Here is a 17,578-nt window from a genome sequence, read left to right on the forward strand (position 1 = left end):
GCTCTCCAAGAGCTAGGGCTATAATAAAACCACCAATATTGGGAGATTTGCAATAAAATTGTGAGAGTTGACAATGCTGTTGTAATGTTTACCCAAAATACAGGTATTGCTCTAATGGCTGCCATGCAAGCAAGTGAGATTTTCAAACATATTTCAAAACAAATTGTTGCTATGAAATTGGTTCAGCATTTTCAGTGGCTGAATTCAAGCTGTCTTATTTCACACTCTAATAACTCATATTATCAAAAGTTCTAAAAGGCTCAGATTACAGCTGTATGGTTGCCTCTAAGGGACAACCCATTACACACACATTCTTCAAAAGACTGTTCATGTACATATGTGTGCATGAATGTGTATAGATAAACTAGGTCAAATCCATTGTTGCTTTAATTCCAGTTGAACTCAGTGAAGTTATATTAGGGATGATTTTAGTTTATATTGTTTCAGATTTGCACAATGAAAAAATTACGGCTTGATGTATGATTATTTTCAGTTGGTGCTTAGGTTAAAACTGTACAGTGGGACTTTCAAGTGCAGATATAATCTAAGGATCTGGCAGAATTTCTAGTATAAGTCTCCATTTTCAGAGGTTTATCATTTGGCTACAAAACTTCCTTCTAGCTGGAATGTGTCTCATTCCTGAACTATTTTTAACATATAGATTTTTTTTTTTAATTTTAAGAGTTTTTAGGCATTTCAAATTTTACAGGAGTACAAAAACTTATAGCATTTCAGATTTTCTTTCTGGTTTTGTATCATACAATCAACTTGCTCAGAGGTTAATTCAGCAAAGCATTTAAGCACATGCTTAACTTTCATCATGTGCTTCCATCCCATTGAAGTCAATAGGACTTAAGCATGTGCTTAAGTACTTTGCTGAGTTGGCATGGCCTTAATCACGTGCTAAACATTTTAAGTGTATTGCTAAATTGTGGCCTATGAACCGCATTTTTAAGGATGCTTGTCCATAACATGAATTTGCAGCATTTTAGTACTTATACAAGAAAATTAAGACACTAATGTCATGGAGGCTTGGGAGTCAGTCTTGGCTGCCCCTTATGGATGTCTTGGGGATGAGAGAAGGACAACACAGGGACACTATTCATCACATGCACAAGGGAGCCAGGCAGAATGCTGCCACTAACAGTCCCAGGGTATTACTCTGCACCATTGATCTCTGTGAGCGTTTTCCCCTTGATTTCAAAGAGTACAGATTTAAGCCCCTGAGCACAATAGTGGCCCAACTAACACATCCAGTAATGCTCCATATCTTAGACAAAGCATGGCCAGTCAGGTTGGTTGAAATTTGAGGGACCTGCCCTCTCATTATATCACCTGGAGGGAAGTGTGGTGGATGGCAGAGATGGTTCACAGTACCACCACCCAGTTGCCACATCTCTGCTGCCCTGACCCATTCCATGCCTCCGGCTGCAAAAGTCAGAATTTAGCCCTTAGAGCCTAGCTCCTGGGCCAGATGCAGCAATTGCTCACCGTGTTTTTCACAATGTATTAAGTGTTTTAGGCCCATAAAATAAAAAAATCATGTTAGGGAAATATCAAATACACATGCATACAACAGATAATACCCAGTCATCATCTATGGAACCATTACAGTGCATGCTGAGAATGTGTGTTAGCCACACACGTCAGTCTGCTGTTATAAATTTCCTTCATATATATTTTGGATATGTGGCACAATAGAGAATTTTAATAAAACATCCATCAGTGTAGTCAGTGTGCTGCATCAGCATGACCTCCCTCCACAAGATCTTTTACTTTTATAAGAGAATTTTATTCCAGGCCTAAATTAACAAATCTAAGCAACCTGGCATAATACAAATAGGCTACATGATAGCAGACAGCATGACAGATACTGTTTTTTCATTCATGAAGGATAACCATGCATAGCGATTTCATCTTTTTTGATAGAGTGTCTATGCAGACCCACTGGCCAAAACATCCAAGTGGGGGCAGGGGAATAATTCAAGGCTGCATCCGTGAACTACAGTCACCCCTGTACAAAGGCAATGCTCGAGCTCCACTCCTGGGGATTGAGGATTTATTCCAAATGAATCCCAGAGAGATTCCCTGTACAAAACTATTCAACTCAGGCTTTGCATAGGGGTCTGGAATTTGACCCTATGGGACTTTTCTATGCTTCCTGTGGGAAGAACTAACTTATCACCAGCTCTATCATACTTGTACTTATTAAGGAGACAAGAGAGAAATTTAGGCCAATATCTTATTTTCTCATAAACCAAGGTACACATTATTTATTTTTATTAAGTATTCGTGTTAGAGACTCGCCTAGAAACCCAGTCAGGATTGGAATTTCCAATATAAACATACTAGATCCACGTATTCATGTGTTCGTCTCAAATTCAGGTTTTCCCCATCAACTGTAAAGGTGGTGGATGGAAGCACCACGCTTTTTCATTTCCATTCCTGACATGCTGCCTTTTAACATGATCTAAGGTAACACCAAAACAAACGTATGAATGCCCTGATCCTACAAAGACGTAGGCACATACTAAACTTTACAGGCTTATATCTTTGCAGCATCTGGGCCTTAATTTGTTTCTTTCCTTCATTTCTATATTTCTCCTACTATTTGGAGTACACAGTGGGATCATTTATTTGCTTCTTTTCCTGCAGGAGGGATCATATCAGACAGAAAATTTGGTTATCTCTGACTATATCTGATGGTTTTGTAGTCAGAACTATTACTCTGCACATTTGGTGGGGATCGCGTGATTATTATAATTTTGTTTTAAGTTTACTTGTTTTTTTACTTACTTTAACAACCTAGGTGATGCCTCAAATGATCTTTTTTAGGATTTTATTCTGCAACCCATCACCATAGTATCTGAGCCTTCCACATTATCTGTATACTAAATTATCTCTATACTTCCTATTCAAATATAAATCTGCATTTTATTTTAATAATTGATTAAATTAATGAAAAGAAAACATAAATAAACCTAACAATTTGCTGGTGTTAAAGCTGTAATTTTGGAAGTAGCTGCTTAGATGATTTTATAAACCAAATTCAATTAATCTATGCATCTATATTTCTTTTTCTTCTAGAAAGCAGAGATTGCTGTTGCACCTCTGACCATCACTTTGGTACGAGAAGAGGTCATTGATTTTTCTAAGCCTTTTATGAGTTTGGGGATATCCATTATGATCAAAAAGCCCCAAAAATCTAAACCAGGAGTGTTTTCCTTCTTGGACCCTTTGGCGTATGAGATCTGGATGTGCATAGTCTTTGCCTACATTGGTGTCAGTGTGGTCCTGTTCCTAGTTAGCAGGTTTAGCCCGTATGAGTGGCACACAGAAGAGCCAGAGGATGGGAAAGAAGGACCGAGTGATCAGCCTCCCAATGAGTTTGGCATATTCAACAGCCTCTGGTTTTCCCTGGGTGCCTTTATGCAACAAGGATGTGATATTTCCCCCAGGTTCGTGTCAAATCTTTTAACTTTTGCATTTTATCTTCAACACTCATGATGCCGAGGTGCATACATTTTTCCTTTTCTTCTTTTACTGGTGCTATGTAGAAGTTCACTGTTTGTGGCGTTTTTCCATTTAGAAACTACAGCAAGAGTATTAGAGAAACTGCTTAGGAATTTTATCACTATTGGTACCTTTCAGACTTCAGTGTAAATAAATCAGGAACAGTTACTTATTTTGTCTGCTGATAACTTGTACACATAGGGGCAATTTCATTGACTTCATTGGAACTGTACAAGTACTAAACCTTGCCCATTGTATCACAGTAGTAACAGCATGCAGGTATGCTATCTGACCTGCATGAATGAATGTCCTAGTTTTGTTTCATATTAAATTGTGCAGTCACTGCTTGCAGAATATCATTGTGTATAAGACAGAAAATGCTTTTAGTGACTATTTCTGATAAATACTATATAATTGCCAAACTTCAAGGGTTGGACCTGAGCATCCAAACTTCCCCAGATCCTGGGGAGAACTGCAGGAACTTTGGTTTGAATCACTCACCACCAGCTCATTAAACATTAAGGCCAATTTTTTCCAACGTGGATGCCTAAACTTAGCATTAACAGTGGGATTTTTAAAAGTGTTCAGCGCTGAGTCTAACTCTGCACTAACACTAACTCTGCGGCTCTTGTAGTCTGTGGTAATTACAACTCCCATTGATTTCAGTGAGAACAAAATTAGCCCAATGCTGAGTGAGCATTTTTCAAAATCTCACTCTAGAGGCAAAATCATGGATCCCGGATCACACATTCACTTTGCCATCTAAGAGAAATAGCCAACTTAAAAATGCATCATCTTTTTACCTTTTAAATACCTCTGTTTTGTTTTTAAAATGTTGTATGGATTTGTTGCTCAAAATCATGACCCAGAAACAGCAATCTTGTTATCAGACATTATGAAAACTTAGAAAGTTCTGCTCAATTCAAATATATTCTTCCTATTCAATTTCTTAGCCCTTTCTTGGGCAGACTTCCACCTGTGTAAAATGTCAGCAAAATTGAGTGTTCCCAATGAGGACAACCTAGTGACAAGTACATAGGATTTGAAATCAGGAACTTCCAAGTTCTCACCTTGTCTCTGACACTGAATTCTTGTGCAGTCTTAGGAAAGACACTTAAGATAAAATTTTCAAAAAGTCTCTAAATGACTTAGGATCCTAAGTCCCATTTTCAAAAGTGATATTGGTAATTCAGAAGCCTTTCTCATTGAAAAGTCAATGGGACTTGGATTCTTAAGTGTCTAAATCCCAGATTTAAATATTGCTGTGCTCAGCATTGCAATGCCTCACTGATTTAGAAACATCAACCCCTTTTAAAAAGGAGATTTAGATTCCTAAGTCAGTTAGGTGTTGCAGTGCTGAGCACGGCAATACCTAATTACATTTAAAAATCTGGGCCTTAGTCACTTTTGAAAATAGAAAAGTTCATTGAAATCAGTGGGTGTTAGGCACCTAGGTGCTTTTGAAAATCCCAGGAAGCCATTTAAAATCTGGCCATAAATTACTTATGTGTTTTTTTTTTAAAATTATCCTTTGGCCTTAGTACTGCAGCCTCTACTCAGATGAGTCTCCTTGAAGTCAAGTTTTGCCAGAGTAAGGGCTGCAGGATAGGCCCATTAACCATGTACTTCAGATTTCTAATTTGTAAAATATTGATAATCCTTCTTCAACCAACCTCATAAAGCTGTGGTAAAGATTAATTAAATAATATTCTCATTAACAGGAGAATATTCACTGTTAATATGAACAGTATTATATACAGTACAATGTGAATATTATTCAACAACCAAACATACTTCTGCTTGTGGCCTATTCAGGAGTCAAAGCCAGGTTTCCAGAAGTGGTAGCACTAATTTGTGCTCCCAGAGCCTTTGTCGTTTCATATTATGAGGTTGTATTTTAAGGCAATGTATATGAAATAAAATGGTATGTATCTCAATTGTGTTTGCTACACTAAATAAGGCTTTGAAGAGTACTGTTTCCTTTCAGAACATATGCTTAGATAACACACAGGGGAGGAAGGATGATACTGTGCATAAGGCAATGTCTCTGAGCTCAATCCTGCTCCCTTTGAATTTCATGGCAAAACTCCCTATGACTTACTTCAATGGCAACAGAAGCAATCTTTTTTCTGCCTGTTTTCTCATCTGTATACTTGGCAAAGTGTTTACATCAGAGAAGTGGTGTAAGACTACATATTCATTAATTTTGCGCAGCATTTTCCTCAGGTGACCGGTGGCACCGAAATGGAAAGTATTATTTATTACTTATTGGTTGCCAATAATCCTGTTGTTATGTACAGCTTCTTAAATAATTATCTGAAACTACGGGTTTCCAGACAGCTGGAGGAATATGTACTGGGGTTGTTTCCCTATAAGTGGCAAATTACATACGAGTGGCAATAACATTCCAATACTACCTGCAGCATATTGTACACTCACGGGAGCGTGGGGACTTTGCGTTTTGTTTTATATTTGAGAAGGAAGAATAGAGTGCGCCTTGCTTTACTGTTTTCACTCTCCGAAAATAGACGACACTTGTTATAAATCCTGTATAGTGCAGTCTAGCAGCAATTTCCTGTATTAAAAAGTATCAAGAGAATAAGCACTAGAGTATTCGCAATGCCATGTACAAATAGCACTGTTTATATACTACATTGTATATTATAGGCCTCGTCATTTATGACAGGCGGGTTATTATGAAATATACAGTGGTATATTAAACTTATAAAATCTCACACCCATTGACCGTTATTTATTAATAAATACCCAGTAATAATGATATCTCTCACTCTCTCTTTTTCTTTCTCTCCTTGGCATAAGAGATAGGAAAATGTGCATTATCTTATTCGTGTTTAGATCCCTCTCAGGTCGCATTGTTGGAGGTGTTTGGTGGTTCTTCACACTCATCATTATTTCGTCATACACTGCTAATCTCGCTGCTTTCTTGACTGTTGAGCGAATGGTCTCGCCCATAGAAAGTGCAGAAGACCTTGCCAAACAAACCGAAATTGCATATGGAACACTGGACTCAGGGTCAACAAAAGAATTCTTCAGAGTAAGTTGGTATGCTTAATAAGGACCATCCTCCCTACAGACAAGTCTACGATGAAATGTTCAGAATGATGTTCCTTTACAAATAATTATGTTGTGGTTTGTAGCTCCTGCAAATTCTGAGGTTACAATTTCTACCTCCAGCGCCACTTGTTAGCATTTGCAGTCCTTTTAATTTGTAGAAAGGTTATTGATCTTGACACATCAGGCAAGGGAACAGCCCTGAGGGATAGTGGAACCAGAGATAATTAGAGCAGCATTACACTACTGATTCATCTCAAGCTACAGTACTGAAATAATATCCAGCATTGAATGAGCTATGATGATTATAAAGAGTCTTGCTGTTTTGCTTCTACCTAGAGGTTTTGCTGGGGACTCTTTTGCTTTTGGGAAGTATATGAAGCCTGGTGACTGGATACAAATTTTACTAATCGCTGACTTACATAGAACGTGGAAAATGTGATGTTTTTGTGGGTTTGGAGCATTACAAAACAGCATAAATGACCAGTTATATGAATTTGTTGTGTGCTATCTCTATTGATTAGTTCATTTTCATTTGTTTTCCTATATCAGTGTGGTAGGGAGGTATTGTTCTCTTCTCCCAGCAGTTTGGAGACAGAAAGCACTGATTTTACCAACAGTACATAAAAACACTGATCACTCCTGCTTAGTTTTCTGTCTCTAGCAGTCGAACGTACAGCCCAGTTGGCTGAACTGGTATGAGTCTTAGTGTTCTCATGTCGTTTTTAGCTAGACGTTGTTAGCCAGTAGCCTCATATGAGATTAATTAACTGCCAGGTGCTGGCTAAAGTTCATAGAGAAAAGATGTTTTCAGTAGAAACAAGGAGTTGGAATGTTGTGGTTTTTCTTTTCGTTAAGTCTTGTTAAAAAGGACACTGACAAATGCCAGGGTGTTCCTCTCCTCCACCCCACCCCCCACCCCCAAAAAAGAGACCATTAGGATTTGCCTTCAGACTGAAATCTCTCAACTAGGTATACATTTTTAACAAAACTTAAATGTGGTTCCAAAATAACTGACAATATCCCTTTAAGGATTTGACATAGAATCTGCTACACATTCCTAACCTGCCTATAGTTAGGTATTTTACCACAGGAGATGCATGGAGAAATTTTAGAAGACTTTGTAAAAATGTTTTAGTATTATTTTGCACCTGTACTGTGTCCATCAGTATGGTGGGTGCCTTACTGAACATACGGCTAGAAAAGACCCTGACTCATAGATTTTACAATCTGGGACTCTAATCTTGCAAACACCTATTCATATGTTTAGCCTTATGTGCAATCCATTGTTCAGTGTGTGTTACATGTCCTCTCTGTACCCACTCATGAGAGAAGGTGGGTCTGTTACAACTTATAGCTCTGGGTCTGGAGGTTGGGGCCAAGATAGTGGCTGTCACATACATGGGGGCTTGTCTGGGTTTTGAACAGTTATGATCCTGTGATGCTCCAGATGAGTTCCCTTTGTCCTGAGGCAATGTGTAACCCTCTGACCACTATGTGTTATGAGGACTCCTTGGTGCCTGGGCTACAAAGTCTGGCTCTTTAACTAACTTCTGAAGAGTCATGGTTCTAGTTTTGCAGATTCCAGGTTCGATCCTTGGTGTAAACCAAAATGATGACCATTGCATATGAGTAGTTCCATTAACTAAGCTAACACAGTAAGGGTAATTAAAATATATAAATGGCTGAGGAATAAGGCAGCTTTATTTAACTTTAGATTCATTATGTGCATTTCTTAATAGTTCCCCATTATTTTTTTAGTATACTTCACATGCCTATCATAAAATCTCACTTCTTGTTGGCAATGCTGCAGAGTGCGTGTATAGGATTTGGGAAAAGAAACAAAGAATGGGACCCTTTTTCTGAAGCTTCCATAACACTTTGACAAACTGCAATTTTGAAATAATGAGGTCAGCTCCTTTGATATAAGGACGAACTACCGATCTCGGCCACAATACTTTTGTCATTTTTTTCTAGTCATGCTATAACGATAACTACTATATTGTGCTTAAACTCTGTATTCTATGTAAATTACAAGAGCCATTTTAAAAAAAGAAATAGCATTTTTGAGTCCACCTGTGGTAAACACCATTCTTTCACTTTAATCTTTGGAAATTAAAAGAATAGCAGCAAGATCAACTGTGTCTCAACATTACCCCCCCCCCCCGTATTTTAGAACATAAAAGCAAACAAGACAAAAGTAGCCACAAAAACTAAATGTAACTGCACATATAAATGTGAAGCTTTAACGAGCGCTAGGCTAGCTGGAGCACTTTGTTTAAATCATGTATCTGAAGGCTTATCTTCAAAAGGGTTCTGATCTAGGCAATGTTGCCATGTCTATTGCAAAAAATACTTAACAAGAAATATAGGAGAAACAATAAAGTATTTCCAAAGGGATGCAAACATCTTCACCTAATTCTTTTACAGTACAGACATTAAGATCCCGCCTTGATAAACATTAAAGGAAAACTGCACCTGATTCGTTCAGTCCAGCATTCTAAAAGGTTAGAAGACAAAGAGCACTTCTCATCGTTTTGGGGCTTCATGCTGTTGGTTACCATTTTATTACTAATTACCATCTCAATGAAAAATGATCACTCATGACCCTGACTGTATGGGGTCCAAATGTCAGAAAATCTAAACTAATTTGCAGTCTGCTTTAGTTCTGATTGATCAGCAAGAGAAAAAAATGTTCTTTTTAAAAGTCAACTTAAAAGAAAAACAGTTCCTTTCTCACTGTTATTAAAGCTAGCTGGAAGTAGTGAAAGCTGAACATTGAGAGCAGTTTACTCAAAGGCAGAGAATTAAATTTCAATTGTTTTGCAGAAAAAAGAAGTCCTATATGAAAGGTAAAAAGAAAAGGAGTACTTGTGGCACCTTAGAGACTAACCAATTTATTAGAGCATAAGCTTTCGTGAGCTACAGCTCACTTCCTCAGATGCATATCGTGGAAACTGCAGCAGACTTTATATATACACAGAGAATATGAAACAATACCTCCTCCCACCCCACTGTCCTGCTGGTAATAGCTTATCTAAAGTGATCATCAGGTGGGCCATTTCCAGCACAAATCCAGGTTTTCTCACCCCACCCCCCCACACAAATTCACTCTCATGCTGGTGATAGCCCATCCAAAGTGACAACTCTTTACACAATGTGCATGACAATCAAGTTGGGCTATTTCCTGCACAAATCCAGGTTTTCTCACATCCCCCCCACCCCCATACACACACAAACTCACTCTCCTGCTGGTAATAGCTCATCCAAACTGACCACTCTTCAAGTTTAAATCCAAGTTAAACCAGAACATCTGGGGGGGGGTAGGAAAAAACAAGAGGAAACAGGCTACCTTGCATAATGACTTAGCCACTCCCAGTCTCTATTTAAGCCTAAATTAATAGTATCCAATTTGCAAATGAATTCCAATTCAGCAGTTTCTCGCTGGAGTCTGGATTTGAAGTTTTTTTGTTTTAAGATAGCGACCTTCATGTCTGTGATTGCGTGACCAGAGAGATTGAAGTGTTCTCCGACTGGTTTATGAATGTTATAATTCTTGACATCTGATTTGTGTCCATTTATTCTTTTACGTAGAGACTGTCCAGTTTGACCAATGTACATGTCAAACCTACCCCCCCCCCCAGATGTTCTGGTTTAACTTGGATTTAAACTTGAAGAGTGGTCAGTTTGGATGAGCTATTACCAGCAGGAGAGTGAGTTTGTGTGTGTATGGGGGTGGGGGGGATGTGAGAAAACCTGGATTTGTGCAGGAAATAGCCCAACTTGATTGTCATGCACATTGTGTAAAGAGTTGTCACTTTGGATGGGCTATCACCAGCAGGAGAGTGAATTTGTGTGGGGGGGTGGAGGGTGAGAAAACCTGGATTTGTGCTGGAAATGGCCCACCTGATGATCACTTTAGATAAGCTATTACCAGCAGGACAGTGGGGTGGGAGGAGGTATTGTTTCATATTCTCTGTGTATATATAAAGTCTGCTGCAGTTTCCACGATATGCATCTGAGGAAGTGAGCTGTAGCTCACGAAAGCTTATGCTCTAATAAATTGGTTAGTCTCTAAGGTGCCACAAGTACTCCTTTTCTTTTTGCGAATACAGACTAACACGGCTGTTACTCTGAAACCTGTCATATATGAAAGGTAGCATTGTCTAGTAGACTAAGTATGAGAATTCAAACCTCTCACTATTTCCTTATATTATAGTGTGGAAAATCTATTGGTTTTCTGTCTGGTTTTCATTCTAGTTTAGCTTATATATTGAATGTTAATGCTGACAGAATTATTCAGCTAAAAGGTGGAGGCTTGACAGTGTTTCTATATAGATGAGGACTTGTTAGAACTTCAGTGCTTTCTGTTTGCCTGGTGGGAGAAGGAAACTGAATTATGAAAAAGGTTTTTTTAAAAAGACCTTCTTTAGGAAATGTAGGCCATGATTTGCTAAGACAGAAGAGTGAAAATTTTACCTTAATTTATTATGTTTTAGTTTTAAGAGAGAAACCAGCACACTATATTTTCACCTTATCAAGAATCTCGCACTAAAAACTTCAGGAATGATTGGGAAGTAGAGACAGATAAGGACACGTCAGCATTCTTGATATGGCGCCAGATTCAGCACTGCAGTACTCCAGTTTTATGCCAGTCTAAGTGAAATGAGTGCAGTTATCCTAATGTAAAATAGGAATAATACAGTGGTGAATCAGGCCCAGATCCTGCTCCCAGTTACACAGATGTAAATGCAGAGTAACTCAATAGTTATCATGGCTTATGGACACTATGGAAGTAGTATGAATTGATACCAGAGTAACAGCGGCCGGAGCTGGTTCCATGGACATGATGAGCTGTGTAGGTATTTTTGATGATTGGAATTTTTTAGCTGTCAATATTTTTTCCATAACATGATAAACAGAGTGTGTGCACCAGCTGAAAAAAATGAAGAGATTTTGTTAAGCTCCTACACAAGGCATATTCATGAGACACTTGTGGTAAAATGCTGTTCACTAGCAAACACTGATAAATGTTCCAACCACAAAGATGTTTCCTTTCACCATTCTCCTATGTGGGTGAGACATTGTTTTCTGGCCATATTACTAATACAATTATTCAGTAATTGGTACAGATAAATACTTCAGGGAGTTTTTCTTTATCTTCTACAGAGGTCCCATACTAACCCTTTGAAGGTAAATAGATTTAAGTGAATACTTAATTCTTTAATTCAAGATTGTCTTGTAAAATCTCCCCAGTTCCACCCATTCTGCCGGTCATGGAACAAGGTGCTGACAAACCTCAACTCCCACTGAAGTCAGTGGGACTTTAGGCTGATTCAGCATCTGTCCCTATTCAGAAAAGCACTTAAGCACATTCTTAAGTCCCACTGACATAAGGTGAAGCACACGCTTAAGTGCTTTGTTGAATATGGATGCACATAAGCATTTTGCTACTTTGGGGCAAGCAGGCACTCAGCACCTCCCAGGAGTGCTCAGTACTTTGCAGGACTAAGCCCAAAACCTAATTCTGCTTCAATGGGAACTCCTATTGACTTGTACAAGAGCTGAATGGAGCCCCCTAGAAAATTCTACTTTCACTAAAAGGAGCCTTGTCCTCCCATGCCAAAGAGGAAGGGAGAGATGCCATTTGATGTATCGCTGCCAGCATTTTAAAAGTTGTGCATTATCTAGGTTTGAATATATGTATCCATATTGTTGGGGGGAGTATGGGAGTAAAGGTAGGTGGCTTTTAATTGTACATGTTAAATATGAATAGCAAATACGCAAAGCCTTATTCCTGACAATAGAATTTTTCTTTTCTTTCTTTCTTTCCTTCTTTCTTTCTTAATAAAGTTTTAGATAATTACAATAACAAAAAAAAAATACCATCTTTTCCCACCTAATAGGCATTATCATTTGTAATTGTGCTAAGCATGCACCAGGGAGACAGATTTCCAAGTAATCTACAACAAGCTGTAAATTTATCATACATTTCTGGTTGAGGTCTGAAGCACTGGTACAATCCTGAGATGACAGGAGGAAGGGCATGGTAGGCGAAGGGTCATGGATATTGGAATTCTCTCTCCCATAACACAAACGAAAGACCAAGATGCCATGTCTTTGAGATCAAAGCTCAATACACCATTTTGGTTCCTTTTTAATAGTGTGTGTGTGCGTGTGTGTGTGCACATCTGAGATTTGTTTATGTTTGTTTTTAGTGTGGGGTGTATTTCGAACTAACTACTCAGCCTTTACTCAAGCAAAACTTACTAAAGGCAATAGGAGTTTTGACTGAGTAAAAAGTGAGCATTAAAACTGAGTAAGGACTTCAAGATTTGGCCCAGTATTTGTGGGAGGCCTGTTTTCTTTTTCTCTTTCTCCTGCTCTGTGGTTTTTAAGGGATATATTGCCCATTTGTAAGTTTTGGCTTGAATTTTCAGTCACCCTAAAATCCTTTTACTCTGCTCTGGAAGCGAAAACTGCCTTTGTGTAGCTGAAACTTCAGGCCGATGCTTGCAATTATTTTATTAAGGCTCCCAGAGGCTACAGGGTGCCTAAGATTAACGTTTGTTGTTATTATATTATTGTTATTTACTGTGTTTGGTTTTTTTAAATAACCAAAGCGTGCAAGGAAATCTCTTGCCCAGGTAAAATTGTCCAAAACCTGCTGGCATGAGGGACCAGCTTTGATCAATTGTACATTGAGTTGTGATGCATTCGATGCTTCAACGTCTAAGGTGTACCTAATTTCCCTTATTTTTCTCCAGAGATCAAAAATAGCCGTGTATGAAAAGATGTGGACCTACATGAAATCGGCAGAGCCATCAGTGTTCACTAGGACTACAGCGGAGGGAGTAGCCCGTGTTCGCAAATCCAAGGGCAAGTTTGCCTTCCTCCTGGAGTCCACCATGAACGAATACATTGAACAGCGAAAGCCGTGTGACACCATGAAAGTGGGAGGAAATCTGGATTCGAAAGGCTATGGAGTAGCCACACCCAAGGGTTCTCCATTAAGGTGGGTGGAATAGTATAACAATATAACATGTGTTGTTATAGTATTCCACCTTCCCTGATGTCCCTGATATAGTTCTTTTTGTGTTGTGTGTGAACATGGTATGTTATGTTTTCTTTTACTCCATTTCATATTTTTGATCAACAAGGAGGTAACAGTTTCTGATAGTGATGTAGATTTAATAGCTATTGTTGACATATCTTTCAAGGCCATATAAAAACCAAACTGGTTGAACACTAGCTACTTCGTCAACCTAAACAAATGTTAAGAGCAGCTGTTCTATCTCACCAGCTTCTTTCACCAAATTCAGCCCTATCTTGCATGATATCAGTAATATTCCTACATTTTATGCTTTGGTTATTGACTCTGGCTTCTATTTTCTAGATAAGAAGCTGCTTGTAGCATCTTATTTCAAATGTCAACATTTAGGAGATAATCAGTGCCAGTGTTTAATTTATTAAAACACCTTCTTATCTAGGAAAAAAAAGTTAAAGTTTGTGTTTCTAGCATTATGCATTTCAGGAGTGCCTTCAGACTCACTACTATACACATTTACATGAGCACTCTGAAATTAGAAGATAAAATTATTCTGAAATGACTTTAAATGGAATCAGGCTTATTCGATCAAAGAGGAGAATTTCTGGCTTACAGGCAAAGCATATTTGTTTTTTATTTAAATCTTTAAGGTAATAAAATTGGAGGTGTTAGATGTGTGATAAAATTGGAAGCATTTTAACACACATCTGATACCTCCAATTTTATTATCCTAAAGATTTAAATAAAATAAATTTTACCTGCATGATCACCATGCTGGGTTACTTGCAAGAGGCTCTGATGAGGCAGATGCCTGGAGGAAATTAGGTGGGTTGAAAGTGAGAGTTGCAAGAGACAAAATAAGGAAAAGTGTGTGCAATCAATAATACTAGTTAGGAGGAAATAGAGAAGAGAGCACCTGTCCATATGCATAATTTCCATGTCTACAAAGAAAAACCTCATAACTGGTGTAAAGATAATGGGCCTGATTCTGAACTCTCTAGTTTTACACCATTTTAACACCATTGACTTCAGTGGGGTAATTCTTGGGTTACACTTGTATAAGTGGGAGGAGAATTTGGCTCATTTTATCCACATCAAAAGGAAAACATCAATGTAATGTGAATTAGAGCATGCTCAAGGAAAAGTCAGGCCAGTTATTTTGGTGCCCAGATATGAATTTTGGTCCCTGACTGTAGATACCATTGAGATTTGAAAGTTTGGGCCTTTGCAACCAATGGAGTGGTAACAGAAGATAGGCTAGAAGAAGATAGAGAGAAATGAAAAAAGAAAAATGTTAATAATAAAGAAGGAGATGGTGGAATGTCATGAGGTAGGAGGTTATTAAAGTTAAAAGGCAATAGAATTGGGAAAAGCAAATTCATTATGTCCGTGTATTTTTGGGATTCGTAAGCCAGAGATATTTATGATGTGTTAATATCTCTTTCTCACTGTTTCAGGCAAACTACAGCTACAACTGCTAGGCAGCACTGCAATTATGACTAGAGCTTGCATCTCAAATAGTAGAGAAATACCCACTGATGATGTACCCTTACTTTACTATGCCAAAGTCTAAGCAAAACCACTCATATGCATGTTAGCTGCTGTCAAGTCTATTTTAGCAATCTTAGGATTGTTTCCTATGCACATGTTTTATAGGGCTTTTTATTCAATTTCACTGTCTTCTTCACAGTGTCTACCACCAATGGCAAGAAACAATCAGCTGTAATAACCATTAGCCAGTGGAGATTTTTTTCAGTTTGGCAGATTGGACAAAAGCGACTAGGAGGAAGGGGGACCAAGCATGAAGCAATTATGTATAAGGTTGGGGTAAGGGAGTCTGGGAATATAGCGCAATAACAGATGGAACAGAGGAGGCTGCTCAAGTACATGTATAAAATGCTTGCAAAGATCCAGGGTGACATCCTCTCTCCACTGACATCAATGGCAAAGCTTCCATTGTCTTCAGTGGGGCCAGGATTTCACCGGAATGGGTAACACTGTAACAGCATCCCTATGATAGGGGATGAGATCAACTAAATTTGTTTTTTGAATTCCACTTTAGTGCACTATAAAAATAATTCCTACTCAACATAAAAATCAGACCAAACCTTCTTTCAGACTGCCTCATTTGGCTGTCTTAACATCCATGCTTTTCCTGAGCCTTTCTTTCACATGTGCTGAGCTGCTTATGCTCCCGCTGAAGCAATTTCACTCCATCTCATCCCTCCTCAGCCCAAGTGATGAAACCTCAAGTAACAGATCAGTGCTCCTAACCTATTGAAAAACATTAAGAAACCCAAATATTGTTCTGAAAAGATATACGTGAATAACCAATAATACCTCACATTCATAACACATCCATCTATATAATATATACAAACACTAGAGATGAAGGAAGAGTATTATTTCAAAGGTAATTTTGTGTTAACCATGTTCATGATCCTCCTATGTTTATTTGCTATGAGTATTCCAGTACTCAAGCATTAATTCACATAAATTTTCAGAACAAGTACATTTTTAGCCACCTGCTTAAATATTTTCTATGCCATATTTTGAAATGAAATATTTGCAATGTGAAGTCTTGGGCCCGGTTCTCCTTTCCTTTACACTGCTGTAAATCGGGAGTTAGTTCATGAAAATGCAATAACAATTGTGTAAAGCTGTTGTAAGTGTGAGGAGAATCAGGCCATCTATCTCCACAAGTGAAGTATAGAAAGAAACAGGGAAAAGCTATCTTTCCCTGTTACATAGTCAGTGTGCGGTATAACACCAGCAATTTATGGGTCTCCCTGCTCTCACATTAATGGAATCAGATATTCATTACATACAGAAATACTATGCATATTCATCACCCCACTTCTGATGATGAAATCCTCCTGTCAGAGACCTCTGTGGACTGATCGCTCATTTTGCATGTGATCAGGACAGTGGATTTCAGTTCAATCCCTTCCCTTTGTCTATGGGAGCAGGTTTCAGACTCCAGTAGGGCTCAACCAGTAACTAGTGGCAAATTTTAATTGATTCAAGGGACATATGATATATGAATATCACTGAAGTGAAAAAAAATGGGAACTGTTTGATGGGAATTTGTTTTGTGCCAACCAGGCAGTACCGTGCTATCATGTGTCTCTTCTTCCCTTCTTTTCATGGATATCCATTTATTTAAAAAGAAAAGGAGTACTTGTGGCACCTTAGAGACTCTCAGATAAATTGGTTAGTCTCTAAGGTGCCACAAGTACTCCTTTTCTTTTTGTGAATACAGACTAACACGGCTGTTACTCTGAAATCTGTCATTTATTTAAAGTGTCATTAAAGTTTGTCACCTTTGGAAGAGAATTTGGAACTAAGGACAGAGGCGGCCATCAAAAAGTCAACCTTTGCTAACAGGTACTGCCCAGTTACTACGGTTATTTCTCATTCCCAGCATGCTGGGGATTTTCAGTATGTCAAATACTACTGTCGGTACTCAGCAAATGATGACTTTTTAATGGCAGCCAGTGTTGCTTTTCTCTCATAAGTGGCAAGTTCAAAAATGGTTGATAGAGTGCTGTCCCCATCTAGCTCCTCAGTGAGGTCTGCATTTGTGAGGTGTGGTGGCAGAACAGTCTTTTCGCCAGACTTCATGTCCTCCATGAGAGCCACTGCAGCCAGTGCAAATCTGTTGTGCTGGCTGCTTTACCCTATGTTTCTGGAGCTGTGCTATTGAAGAAGCAAAACGTCTCCATTTCTGATTACACAGATTGTAATTTCTGTTGCTTATCTCAGCTATGCCTCCTGAATCTAATGGGAAGGTTTCACCCTTAACCATTAAAAAACCTCTTATGAATTTTACAATATGTTTTTATATTCAACAACAAAACAGGAACTGTGCGCTGCTCAAATGTTAGGCCTTGCCTGTGTACTCCTTCCCGTATTCGCACCACAGACAAACCCTAGAAAAGCAGT

At 38.4% G+C, this 17,578-nt stretch overlaps 1 protein-coding gene across 7 annotated transcripts in view; it reads left to right on the forward strand.

The window, feature by feature from the left end:
• GRIA4 (glutamate ionotropic receptor AMPA type subunit 4) overlaps positions 1–17,578 on the forward strand; it is a 276,316-nt gene that overhangs the window by 218,388 nt on the left and 40,350 nt on the right. For all 7 annotated transcript variants that reach the window (XM_073338510.1, XM_073338501.1, XM_073338538.1 and 4 more), the window contains 3 exons: positions 3,088–3,458; positions 6,370–6,568; positions 13,353–13,600. In XM_073338510.1, coding sequence (XP_073194611.1) covers positions 3,088–3,458; positions 6,370–6,568; positions 13,353–13,600 — 818 coding nt within the window. The remainder of the gene's footprint in view (positions 1–3,087; positions 3,459–6,369; positions 6,569–13,352; positions 13,601–17,578) is intronic.

This window comes from Lepidochelys kempii, chromosome 1, assembly GCF_965140265.1.
Source record: "Lepidochelys kempii isolate rLepKem1 chromosome 1, rLepKem1.hap2, whole genome shotgun sequence".
NCBI lineage: Eukaryota > Metazoa > Chordata > Testudines > Cheloniidae > Lepidochelys > Lepidochelys kempii.